The sequence below is a fragment of the Lissotriton helveticus genome, chromosome 4_1 (assembly GCF_964261635.1).
Source record: "Lissotriton helveticus chromosome 4_1, aLisHel1.1, whole genome shotgun sequence".
Classification (NCBI taxonomy): domain Eukaryota; kingdom Metazoa; phylum Chordata; class Amphibia; order Caudata; family Salamandridae; genus Lissotriton; species Lissotriton helveticus.
Genome location: NC_136063.1, coordinates 692,146,030 through 692,159,217, shown reverse-complemented (window position 1 = coordinate 692,159,217; position 13,188 = coordinate 692,146,030). Strand labels below are relative to the sequence as shown.

Sequence of the window (13,188 nt, the reverse complement as noted above, 5' to 3'; positions counted from 1 at the left end):
CATCAGAGCAACAGGCCCAGTGTCCTTGGCAGGGCAGGGTACAGCACATCAGAGCAACAGGCCCAGTGTCCTTGGCAGGGCAGGGTACAGCACATCAGAGCAACAGGCCCAGTGTCCTTGGCAGGGGAGAGCACATCAGAGCAACAGGCCCAGTGTCCTTGGCAGGGGAGAGCACATCAGAGCAACAGGCCCAGAGTCCCTGGCAGGGGAGAGCACATCAGAGCAACAGGCCCAGAGTCCTTGGCAGGGGAGAGCACATCAGAGCAACAGGCCCAGTGTCCTTGGCAGGGCAGGGTACAGCACATCAGAGCAACAGGCCCAGTGTCCTTGGCAGGGGAGAGCACATCAGAGCAACAGGCCCAGAGTCCCTGGCAGGGGAGAGCACATCAGAGCAACAGGCCCAGTGTCCTTGGCAGGGCAGGGTACAGCACATCAGAGCAACAGGCCCAGTGTCCCTGGCAGGGGAGAGCACATCAGAGCAACAGGCCCAGTGTCCTTGGCAGGGGAGAGCACATCAGAGCAACAGGCCCAGAGTCCCTGGCAGGGGAGAGCACATCAGAGCAACAGGCCCAGTGTCCTTGGCAGGGCAGGGTACAGCACATCAGAGCAACAGGCCCAGTGTCCTTGGCAGGGCAGGGTACAGCACATCAGAGCAACAGGCCCAGTGTCCTTGGCAGGGGAGAGCACATCAGAGCAACAGGCCCAGAGTCCCTGGCAGGGGAGAGCACATCAGAGCAACAGGCCCAGTGTCCTTGGCAGGGCAGGGTACAGCACATCAGAGCAACAGGCCCAGTGTCCTTGGCAGGGCAGGGTACAGCACATCAGAGCAACAGGCCCAGTGTCCTTGGCAGGGCAGGGTACAGCACATCAGAGCAACAGGCCCAGTGTCCTTGGCAGGGGAGAGCACATCAGAGCAACAGGCCCAGAGTCCCTGGCAGGGGAGAGCACATCAGAGCAACAGGCCCAGTGTCCTTGGCAGGGCAGGGTACAGCACATCAGAGCAACAGGCCCAGTGTCCTTGGCAGGGCAGGGTACAGCACATCAGAGCAACAGGCCCAGTGTCCTTGGCAGGGCAGGGTACAGCACATCAGAGCAACAGGCCCAGTGTCCTTGGCAGGGGAGAGCACATCAGAGCAACAGGCCCAGTGTCCTTGGCAGGGGAGAGCACATCAGAGCAACAGGCCCAGAGTCCCTGGCAGGGGAGAGCACATCAGAGCAACAGGCCCAGTGTCCTTGGCAGGGTACAGCACATCAGAGCAACAGGCCCAGTGTCCTTGGCAGGGCAGGGTACAGCACATCAGAGCAACAGGCCCAGTGTCCTTGGCAGGGCAGGGTACAGCACATCAGAGCAACAGGCCCAGTGTCCTTGGCAGGGGAGAGCACATCAGAGCAACAGGCCCAGTGTCCTTGGCAGGGCAGGGTACAGCACATCAGAGCAACAGGCCCAGTGTCCTTGGCAGGGGAGAGCACATCAGAGCAACAGGCCCAGAGTCCCTGGCAGGGGAGAGCACATCAGAGCAACAGGCCCAGGAACACACCCACATCGCTAACAATGGTGTACTGTAGCACACCTATGTGTGGCACAGGCGTCTGAGGGTGTTGACAACTCACTCCTGGCTGTCATGTGGAGTGGAACCTGGCTGTGTGTCAGGGACTGCAGGTCGACTTGACTGGTGTGACAGAGGGACATGTGGTGTGGCTATAACAGAGGGCCTGCAAGGTGGAGGGCTGTGCGGACCAGGTGGCACCGTGGCACGTGGAGGTGGAGTCATGCACGCCCTTGACACAGTGTGGGTGGGAGAGGTTGGAGGGGTGCCCTTCCACTTCTTTGGAATATGAATTTGCTTCCCTGTCATGGGGTTGATGGGAAGTGGCGTTGACACCACCTGCACACCCCCCAACTGTTCCACTTCAGGGGCAGAGACTGCCACTCCCTCTGGAGAAGTGCTTGATCCTGCAGTACGCTTGTGCTGACTACGCCTCCGGACCACTTTAGCCTCTCTGGAAGGTGTACCCCCCACAGTGACCACCTTCCCACTTACCCCAGGGATGGCCACTACACTGCCCTCCTGTCCCTTCTTGCCAGGGATGGCCACTACACATCCCTCCTGTCCCTTCTTGCCAGGGATGGCCACTACACTGCCCTCCTGTCCCTTCTTGCCAGGGATGGCCACTACACTGCCCTCCTGTCCCTTCTTGCCAGGGATGGCCACTACACTGCCCTCCTGTCCCTTCTTGCCAGGGATGGCCACTACACTGCCCTCCTGTCCCTTCTTGCCAGGGATGGCCACTACACTGCCCTCCTGTATCTTCTTGCCAGGGATGGCCACTACACTGCCCTCCTGTCCCTTCTTGCCAGGGATGGCCACTACACTGCCCTCCTGTCCCTTCTTGCCAGGGATGGCCACTACACTGCCCTTCTTTGCCACAATGACTGGGCTGGTCACAACAGGGCTTCCCTCCACCTGCCTCGATGTACTTTGTTCTGGGGTTGATGTGGTAGGTGGGTGTGTCCCTGTGTTCACCCCAGGTGTAGTCATGACATCCCACACATCCTCTGTGGGCATAGCAGAGTCAATATCTGGTGATGGCTCAGCAGCATGTGAGCCTGATGTCTGACACAATGTTCTTCTGGCCTTGCTCTTCTGTGACTTCACCTTGTCTGTGCATATTGGGGGGTCCCTGCCCTTCTTTGGGGATGGAGTCTGTGGACGGGATTGTTTGCTTTGGGTCTGAGCTGTGCTCCTAGTGTTGTAACGTTTACTTGATGTATGTCCCAAGTGCTCACTGTCATCTGATGTGGCCACTGACTGGGTGGACGTCACAGGCACCTGAGCTGCAAAGGGGGCATGTTGGAGGGCTGACGTCACTGTACCTGACAATGACAGGAGTGTACGATGTAGGCCACCCACGTCAGAGTGTATGCCCTCCATGAATGCCAGAACCTGCCCTATTTTGTAATCGTGGGCACTGAAGGCATTCAGCAGGGCGGTCTGGCCCACGCAAAGTTGCCGCAGGAGCTCTACGCACTCTGCACTGAGGGCAGCAGGGGGGACAGGTGCAGGTGCTGCGGTGCCATGTGTGAATGTCACACGTCCCCTCTTAGTGACACGGATACGGCCAGCCCCAGAGGAAGTGGATGGGAGGCTGGGCAGTGGCCGTTGGTAGTCAGATGCAGCAGCAGAGTCCCCATCCCCTGTGGCTGCTAACAGGGACTCATCCCCCCTGCCATCAGATGAAGTGGTACTCTGTGTCTCAGCCACAGATTCCTCATGCATACTCCTGTCACCCTCAGTAGCGCTGGTGTGGTCAGTGTCACTTTGCTCCGTCTCACCCTGCTCTGCTGCCGCTGTCGTGCTGGTCTCCCCACCACTTTCAGGATCATGTTCCGCCGTGGTGTCTTCCGAATCTGCATTAGTGACAGAAACATGGTTGTATAAGTGTCATAGTCTGGTCACACGATATCAGAGCAATGCAGCACATGAGAGGCCTAGAGCTACATGGTAACCACCACACCCTCAAATCATTGTGCTGCTACACACCAGTTACACCACAACTGTGCCTGTCATGCGGACAAACAGGCAGGAGTGGACCAATGTCGATGACACACAGCACTACACCCTGCCCATGGATGGTGTTCCCCTAGCCCACATGGACCTGCCCCACGGACATGATGTAGCCACAACTAACATCACCACTTCCAGAGCCTAAAGGGATCCAGAGGGGAATACACACACCTGTTTTGTCTACACATGCCACATTGTCAAATAGGCCATTACAATCACCATGTGCCAATGTGGGTTCACATTGTTGTCAGATGTGTGGGCCACTACCATGCAGGTGCATGCAAAGTAGACTGACATGGTGTAACACTCATTAAGTGGACACAGCTGTACAGCATAATAGGGACTACACCCACCATCACAAAGAAGAGTGACCATGTGGACAACAAAATATATGTCAAGGACTGAAAACTGCAGCCAGGAGCTGCAGAGTAAGGCCATGGTGGGCCAATGCCTCATACAGACACACATCACAGTTGCCACTCACATCACATATCACAGCATGGCAGCACACGCACATCACATGTGTCACCGCAGACACAGGCACTCTACACATGCATCCACTCCCAGACAAACTCTCCCTCCCCGGATACTCACCATCGCTGTCTTGCTGCTGAAGCCCCTTCAGACGTGCATCCAGGTCTGGATAGGTCACTGCCAGTATGCGTGCCATCAGCGGAGTCATGGTGCGGCGTGCCACACGCCCTGTGCGTGGTACCATCCCCAACTTCATCTCTGCCACTTGCTTAGCCAGCCGGCTGATGTCGTCCCACCTCTTGTGACAGTGTGTGTGTCGTCTGTTTGATACCCCCAGGGCTCGCACCTTTGCTGCTATGGCCCTCCAGACAGCCTTACGTTGGTGTACTTTGAGCTGCAGGTATGAGAGTAAAGAAGGACTAATGAACATTTACACATTGTCATATGTCAGCATCTATCAGTACAGCAGCCAGACACTGAATCTGGACGCACAGTGACCCCCCTCCCTCCAGAACTGGGGGTACCCTCACAAGGCCACTCTGCGTGGCATAAACATTAGTGAATGCATGCACACATTGAGCTTCGTAGTCTCCATGATTATCACACTGAAGAATGATGATTCAACACAAATGCATCGACAGCACTGTGTAAATCATAAATTGTACAGGGCATTGATGTGGCATATCCACTAATCAGTGTGCAGCAACTGTAGCATGTAAGTTGGCTGATGGACAAACTTTGGAAGGGCAGCCACTGAACCTACTCTGTGGGGCACACTGACTATGACTACAGGGGCACCCTGAAATTACATCACAAGCGGACACTGTCCAACCAGCTACAAGGCAAACAACCGTTGGTCATGTCTGCCCCAAAAAGTAGCACATCCCACTCACACATACAAGTATTGGCCTAGGACAGAGTCATAATGCAAAACACACACTCCCACCACCAGCAAACATCTTGTCTGTCAGTGTTTGTCAGCACCACACATCCAAAATAACATACAGCTGCATCATGAATACACGTCTGACACCACCCTGCCCTACTGCTCCCTACATGGTGACTTACCACGACATTGGGGCCACCAAACAGCCGTGGGTACTGTGCCAGCACCTCGTTCACAAGGACATCCAGCTCCTCACTCGTGAATGGACTGGCACGGATCTTATCTGTTCTTGACATCCCTGTGGATATGGCAGACCTGTGGCGGAAGTGAGTTGTGAGGTGTCCCAGGCAGCAGGCTCTGTGTGCAGCAGGAGAGGGTCCCAGGCAGCAGCAGGAGAGGGTCCCAGGCAGCAGGCTCTGTGTGCAGCAGGAGAGGGTCCCAGACAGCAGCAGGAGAGGGTCCCAGGCAGCAGCAGGAGAGGGTCCCAGGCAGCAGCAGGAGAGGGTCCCAGGCAGCAGGCTCTGTGTGCAGCAGGAGAGGGTCCCAGGCAGCAGCAGGAGAGGGTCCCAGGCAGCAGCAGGAGAGGGTCCCAGGCAGCAGGCTCTGTGTGCAGCAGGAGAGGGTCCCAGGCAGCAGCAGGAGAGGGTCCCAGGCAGCAGGCTCTGTGTGCAGCAGGAGAGGGTCCCAGGCAGCAGCAGGAGAGGGTCCCAGGCAGCAGGCTCTGTGTGCAGCAGGAGAGGGTCCCAGGCAGCAGCAGGAGAGGGTCCCAGGCAGCAGGCTCTGTGAGCAGTGGGAATGTGTGGCTCACTCCCACAGATTTATAGGCCCATGGGGTCGTTAGGAAGCTGATAAGGTGCTACAATTGGTTGTCTGGGTCAGCCTTATTCAAAAGCATCCAATGACCGGCTCCGCGGCGGCGGCGCGCCGCTTCCGCATTATTCAAATCTGCATCATGCCACATTGAACACCCATGCCATTGGCTGTATGCAATGCACCATGGCGGTGACGCACCGCGGGTGTCCGGGGTGCGCTACCGCGATGGTGCATCATTCAAAAGCATCCAATGACCGGCTCCGCGGCGGCGGCGCGCCGCTTCCGCATTATTCAAATCTGCATCATGCCACATTGAACACCCATGCCATTGGCTGTATGCAATGCACCATGGCGGTGACGCACCGCGGGTGTCCGGGGTGCGCTACCGCGATGGTGCATCATTCAAAAGCATCCAATGACCGGCTCCGCGGCGGCGGCGCGCCGCTTCCGCATTATTCAAATCTGCATCATGCCACATTGAACACCCATGCCATTGGCTGTATGCAATGCACCATGGCGGTGACGCACCGCGGGTGTCCGGGGTGCGCTACCGCGATGGTGCATCATTCAAAAGCATCCAATGACCGGCTCCGCGGCGGCGGCGCGCCGCTTCCGCATTATTCAAATCTGCATCATGCCACATTGAACACCCATGCCATTGGCTGTATGCAATGCACCATGGCGGTGACGCTCCGCCGGGGACCGGCGGTAGGTACCGCGACTGATGCGGCGGAGCCTAGCCAGCGGCATGGACACCAGTCCATGTGCCAATGGGTACCATGGCTGGGTAGATGGTGGTGCTGGGGTCACACCGCCGGGGACCGGCGGTAGGTACCGCGACTGATGCGGCGGAGCATAGCCAGCGGCATGGACACCAGTCCATGTGCCAATGGGTACCATGGCTGGGTAGATGGTGGTGCTGGGGTCACACCGCCGGGGACCGGCGGTAGGTACCGCGACTGATGCGGCGGAGCATAGCCAGCGGCATGGACACCAGTCCATGTGCCAATGGGTACCATGGCTGGGTAGATGGTGGTGCTGGGGTCACACCGCCGGGGACCGGCGGTAGGTACCGCGACTGATGCGGCGGAGCATAGCCAGCGGCATGGACACCAGTCCATGTGCCAATGGGTACCATGGCTGGGTAGATGGTGGTGCTGGGGTCACACCGCCGGGGACCGGCGGTAGGTACCGCGACTGATGCGGCGGAGCATAGCCAGCGGCATGGACACCAGTCCATGTGCCAATGGGTACCATGGCTGGGTAGATGGTGGTGCTGGGGTCACACCGCCAGGGACTGGCGCTAGGTTTTGGCATTTTCGTACACATTGCTATGTATGTCAATCATGGACAATGTATAAGTGCCATGCAGCTACATGGTGTAGGGCACATCATTGTACACACGATGCCACAGAGCCATTGCATCCACAGGAGGACGCACGTTCAGTCTGAGCCACTTTAGCATGTGTTTGTGCCATTTTAGTAAGGCTTTTGATGGGTGCTGATAATTGTCAGACGTCAGGTGCTCTACATAGATGTAGTGAGGTTTAATGTGTTGTTGGTCAGTGCAGACCTTGACCAGGCTGGTGGCACTGCATTGTATCGTACCTGACTTGTGCATTCAGAACTGATCATGCACACAACCAGAAGTGTCCCTGCTATTGTGATCATTGTGTTGATGAATGCTTCCACAATGTACATGATGCATTGAGGTCTGGCAGGTACGGCAGATGGGTATGACAGACATGTTAAGTCACATTAGATTTGTGGCTCTTGTAGCTCCATGTCTGCGCATGTCACTCGTTTAATCATTGTATCCACATTATTGTCACTTGGGTATTGTCACTGGAGAGGCCTGCCCTCTGTGTGTAGCTATTGGGCAGCCATGTAACCAGATGTGCCATGCAGCTTTCTGGCCATTGTTTTTTACCCATTACATTATTGATGTTTTGTGCTATGGCCATCTCATGATGCTTGTCATTGACCTATTGTTTTTAATCCTAAACTAGGAGGAGGCCAAATCTCCTACGTCAGGTGATTGTGCTTGAGGACATGGAGAATGAGGCAATCATCAGGAAATTCCGGTTGGACAGACCGACATTGAAGATCTTGTGTGATCTATTGGAGCCCCACCTGCAGCCTCGCCGTCACTATCCTACGGCATTCACACCCGCCCACAAGGTAATGGCAGCACTACACTTCTTTGCGACTGGTTCCTTCCAGGAGACCGTGGCTAACGCTGGGGGAATGTCGCAGCCCATGTTCAGCATGGTGCTGAGGGATGTACTCGAGGCCATGATGATCTATCGGAATCGCTACATCCATTTCCCCCGGGGACGTGAATTGGCTGCCGTTAAGGGGGACTTCTATCCACTTGGGCACATCCCACATGTAGTCGGTGCGATAGATTGCACCCATGTGGCTCTGGTGGCACCGCAGGCGACGGAGCACATTTTTCGAAACCGGAAACACTACCACTCCATGAATGTGCAGGTGGTGTGCCTTGCAGACATGACAATTTCACATGTGTGTGCTAAGTATCCCGGTTCGGCACATGACTCTTTCATCATGAGGAACAGCATGGTGCCACGGATGATGGAGAATCTGCATCCCGAACGTGCCTGGATTGTGGGTGAGTTACACAACTGCTATCGCGTGCTGTGTGTCACTGCCTTTACTGTGGCCGTACAACATTGCAATGTGTATTTTTTTCTCCACAGGGGACTCGGCTTATCCCAGTAGGCCATGGCTGTTGAGCCCACTCCGTAATCCCCAGACACCTGCAGAGATCCGCTACAATGAGGCCCATGGCAGGACACGACGGGTAATTGAACGTACTTTTGGGCTGCTGAAGGCAAGGTTCCGGTGCCTTGACAGGACTGGAGGCGCACTTGCATACTCGCCTGGGAAGGTGTGCAAGATCGTTGTGGCATGCTGTATGCTACACAACCTGGCCATCCACAAGGGGGTCCCCCTGCTCCTGGATGACGGTGAGGAACCAAGGCCACAACCTGCTCAGGGACCTGAATCCAGTGATGAGGAGAGTGGAGAGGAGGAAGGAGTTGACCAACGGCAGCAGCTAATCCAACGCTACTTCACTTGAAGGTGTGTGACGAGTTACAACGTCTACATAGTCTAGTGTCTTAGCTTATGTTGTGAATGGTTATGCGCAGATGTTCCCAATAGCCACATGTTCTGTCACCTATGTATGGGATTGTTGGAATGGACGTTACGTCCGGAGATGTATTATGGACGGCATTACAGCATTTCAGATAGACACTGTGTAGGGTACCTGTGATAATTAGGATATTTGTGGATCAGTGATCTGTGTGTGTTGCCACGATGAGACCAGTGACTGTAGTTCTGTTGTGTCTCCCTAGGTTCTCCAGCGTGTTCCTGCCCTGCATACTGTACATCATGTTTACATATCATGGACATAATCATCATTGTAAATTATGCACTAAAGAATTCACTACACAAAATCTGGATTGTAAGGTATTTTATTTACGGGGTGGACATGTGAATTGTGCGTGAATATTTACAGGAAGGTGGGGAATGAGCAGTGAGTTGACAGTCATGGTCGCTGAGATGCAAGAGTAGACACCACATGAATGTGGTGACCCAGTCCAACAGACAGGTGCCATTGCCAAGGCAATGTGGGGAAAGATAGTCCAAAAGAGTCAATGCAGTTGGGGAGAGGGTTGTCTTCAAGGCTGGCTCCGTGACTGGCGTGTGGCAGGTGCTTGGCTTCCAGAGACTCCCAGGCTCTTCTTTGGACGCCCCCTAGATCTTTTTGGCGGTGGGGGGCCTGCTGAATGGCCAGCGGCGTCAGAGGACTCGCCCCTCTCTGTTGGCGCAGGGGAGGATGGTGGACTGTCATCCTGCTGCACAACAGGAGGGGATGGCGGTGATGGTTGGGACACAGGCCTGTCCCTCTGCAACGCCACTTGCTGGCCCATGAGGTCCACCATCTGTCCCATGTGGTTATTGATGGACCTCATCAGCAGGATGAGCTCCCTGAAAAATTCGTCCGACCGGCCACTTTGTCCCTGGACCTCTTGATAGGCATCCACAACTCTGGTGAAGTGGTCCAGGGATGGTGTCCACTCCACCCGAGGTCTGGTGTTGGCCCTGGCCCTCCCACCTGCTCTGCTGCCACGAACCTCTTCCCTCGCCACTGGTGCGCCACGCACTGGCTCCCTGCCCTCCACAGTTGTTGGTGTGGGCTGGTCATCCCTAGGGACAGGGAGGGTGCTGCAGGTGGTACTGGTGGTCGTGGTGGTGTTGGTGGCAGTGGCTGCGGTGGTGGTTGCGGTGGAGGCAGAGGCTGTGACAGCAGGGGTCTGCTGCGTTGTCGTTGCAGCAGAGGTGGTGGTGGGGAGGATGGGGGCCTGGGACCTCTGGGTGTGTGGAACACCGGATGGGCCGGCCTGGAGCTCATCGTCCATACTGTCCTGGGAGTCTGCATCTGTGAGTCCATGTGCCGGAGGTGGAGACTGGCTCTGCGGGTCGTTGGTGTTGTCCCCAGCAGTGAGTTCTTCATCACCTGTGGAGTAGATGGGGAGTGGTCAGTGTTTGTGTCATCTGTGTATCATCAGCTGTCTGTACACTAGTGCATTGTGCTGTCATCAGTTGTACAAATCATGGCAACATCGTGTTACATTACATAGTGGATAGTTAGATCATGGTGTCCTAAAGGTTGATTGTCTATGCATTTTGTACAATAGTAAATAGATTAATACACACACACTTCATGAAGATAAACGGTAGTTACATACCTGTAAGGTGAGCGTGCAGGGTATAATGGCTGACACTTGCTCCTGGGTGGGGGTAGCCTCCATGCTGCTGGGCTGTGGGACAGGGGGCATGCTGGGAGTAGTGGTACAGGCCTCACCCCCACAAACACCCTCCAAGTGAAGATGGCTACCTACCTGTAAGTTTGTTTGTTAAACTGTGCAATGGCTGACACTTGCTCCTGGGTGGGGGTAGCCTCCATGCTGCTGGGCTGTGGGACAGGGGGCATGCTGGGAGTAGTGGTACAGGCCTCACCCCCACAAACACCCTCCAAGTGCAGATGGCTACCTACCTGTAAGTTTGTTTGTTACACAGTGCAATGGCTGACACTTGCTCCTGGGTGGGGGTAGCCTCCATGCTGCTGGGCTGTGGGACAGGGGGCATGCTGGGAGTAGTGGTACAGGCCTCACCCCCACAAACACCCTCCAAGTGAAGATGGCTACCTACCTGTAAGTTTGTTTGTTAAACTGTGCAATGGCTGACACTTGCTCCTGGGTGGGGGTAGCCTCCATGCTGCTGGGCTGTGGGACAGGGGGCATGCTGGGAGTAGTGGTACAGGCCTCACCCCCACAAACACCCTCCAAGTGCAGATGGCTACCTACCTGTAAGTTTGTTTGTTACACAGTGCAATGGCTGACACTTGCTCCTGGGTGGGGGTAGCCTCCATGCTGCTGGGCTGTGGGACAGGGGGCATGCTGGGAGTAATGGTACAGGCCTCACCCCCACAAACACCCTCCAAGTGAAGATGGCTACCTACCTGTAAGTTTGTTTGTTAAACTGTGCAATGGCTGACACTTGCTCCTGGGTGGGGGTAGCCTCCATGCTGCTGGGCTGTGGGACAGGGGGCATGCTGGGAGTAGTGGTACAGGCCTCACCCCCACAAACACCCTCCAAGTGCAGATGGCTACCTACCTGTAAGTTTGTTTGTTACACAGTGCAATGGCTGACACTTGCTCCTGGGTGGGGGTAGCCTCCATGCTGCTGGGCTGTGGGACAGGGGGCATGCTGGGAGTAGTGGTACAGGCCTCACCCCCACAAACACCCTCCAAGTGAAGATGGCTACCTACCTGTAAGTTTGTTTGTTAAACTGTGCAATGGCTGACACTTGCTCCTGGGTGGGGGGTAGCCTCCATGCTGCTGGGCTGTGGGACAGGGGGCATGCTGGGAGTAGTGGTACAGGCCTCACCCCCACAAACACCCTCCAAGTGAAGATGGCTACCTACCTGTAAGTTTGTTTGTTAAACTGTGCAATGGCTGACACTTGCTCCTGGGTGGGGGTAGCCTCCATGCTGCTGGGCTGTGGGACAGGGGGCATGCTGGGAGTAGTGGTACAGGCCTCACCCCCACAAACACCCTCCAAGTGAAGATGGCTACCTACCTGTAAGTTTGTTTGTTAAACTGTGCAATGGCTGACACTTGCTCCTGGGTGGGGGTAGCCTCCATGCTGCTGGGCTGTGGGACAGGGGGCATGCTGGGAGTAGTGGTACAGGCCTCACCCCCACAAACACCCTCCAAGTGAAGATGGCTACCTACCTGTAAGTTTGTTTGTTAAACTGTGCAATGGCTGACACTTGCTCCTGGGTGGGGGTAGCCTCCATGCTGCTGGGCTGTGGGACAGGGGGCATGCTGGGAGTAGTGGTACAGGCCTCACCCCCACAAACACCCTCCAAGTGCAGATGGCTACCTACCTGTAAGTTTGTTTGTTACACAGTGCAATGGCTGACACTTGCTCCTGGGTGGGGCAGGCCTCCATGATGCTGGGCTGTGGGACAGGGGCTATGGTGGGAGTTGTTGTACTGACATTCCGGCCCCATACAGGCCTCCTCAGCAGAATGGCTGGCTACATCTTGTTTAGGGATGGACAGTGTATTGGTGGTTGGGTATTGCAAGGAGGTAATAGTCAATGTGGTTGTCTGTACTTACCAGCCTCCGCTCCCCCGGCTACTCCTGTGTAACTCTCAGGTAGCAGGATAGCAAGCACCTTCTCCTCCCATGGTGTGAATGTCTTCAGTGGGACGGGAGGGCCACTGCCAGTCACGTTTGCCAGAGTCCAGTTCTTGCTCCTCTTCTCCTTGACAACCCTCTTGAGATCATGCCACCGCTTCATGATCTCCTTCTTGGATCTTGGGGTGGCCCCAACTGCATTCACCCTTTGGACAATCCTTTCCCACATTTGTGTCCTGGTGGCTAATGGTGTCTGTTGGACTAGGTTCCCAAATAGTTGTGGTTCTACTCTCACAATCTCGTTGACCATGACTGTCAACTCACTCTCTGTGAATTTGGGCATTTTTTGTGAGGTCATGGTGTGGGGGTGTTGAGGTGTTTGTGGGTGCAGGGGTGTGTGGGTGCAAGGGTGTGGTGATGAGGTGTGTTCTGTGCTGGGGGTTTGATTGTGATGGTGTGATGGTGGTGTTGATGGTGGTGGTGGGTGTTGTGTGCGATTTTGCCTCTCTCAGATGTGGTGTGTGGCCTTCTGTTCTGGGAAGATGCAAAGGATTGTGGTGAGTGGAGGGTGTGGATTTGTACTCAGCTGTGTGGGTGTGTCCAATTGGATAGTGGTTGTCAGGTGTGTAGTGGGTGTGGTTATGTAGTATTGTGTATATCTTTGCCATTTCTGTATCTGTGTGTGTGTGTTGTATGTATTTGTGGCTGGGC

General features: G+C 55.5%; 1 protein-coding gene across 1 annotated transcript in view; it reads right to left on the bottom strand.

The window, feature by feature from the left end:
* Nucleotides 1-4,566, bottom strand: part of LOC144828051 (uncharacterized) — a 108,196-nt gene extending 103,630 nt beyond the window's left edge. Inside the window, exons 1-2 of the mRNA XM_078686186.1 lie at nucleotides 4,161-4,566; nucleotides 2,279-3,409 (exon numbers count right to left, since the gene is read on the bottom strand). Coding sequence (XP_078542312.1) covers nucleotides 2,279-3,409; nucleotides 4,161-4,470 — 1,441 coding nt within the window. The 5' untranslated portion in view covers nucleotides 4,471-4,566. The remainder of the gene's footprint in view (nucleotides 1-2,278; nucleotides 3,410-4,160) is intronic.
* Nucleotides 4,567-13,188: the final 8,622 nt, after the last annotated feature.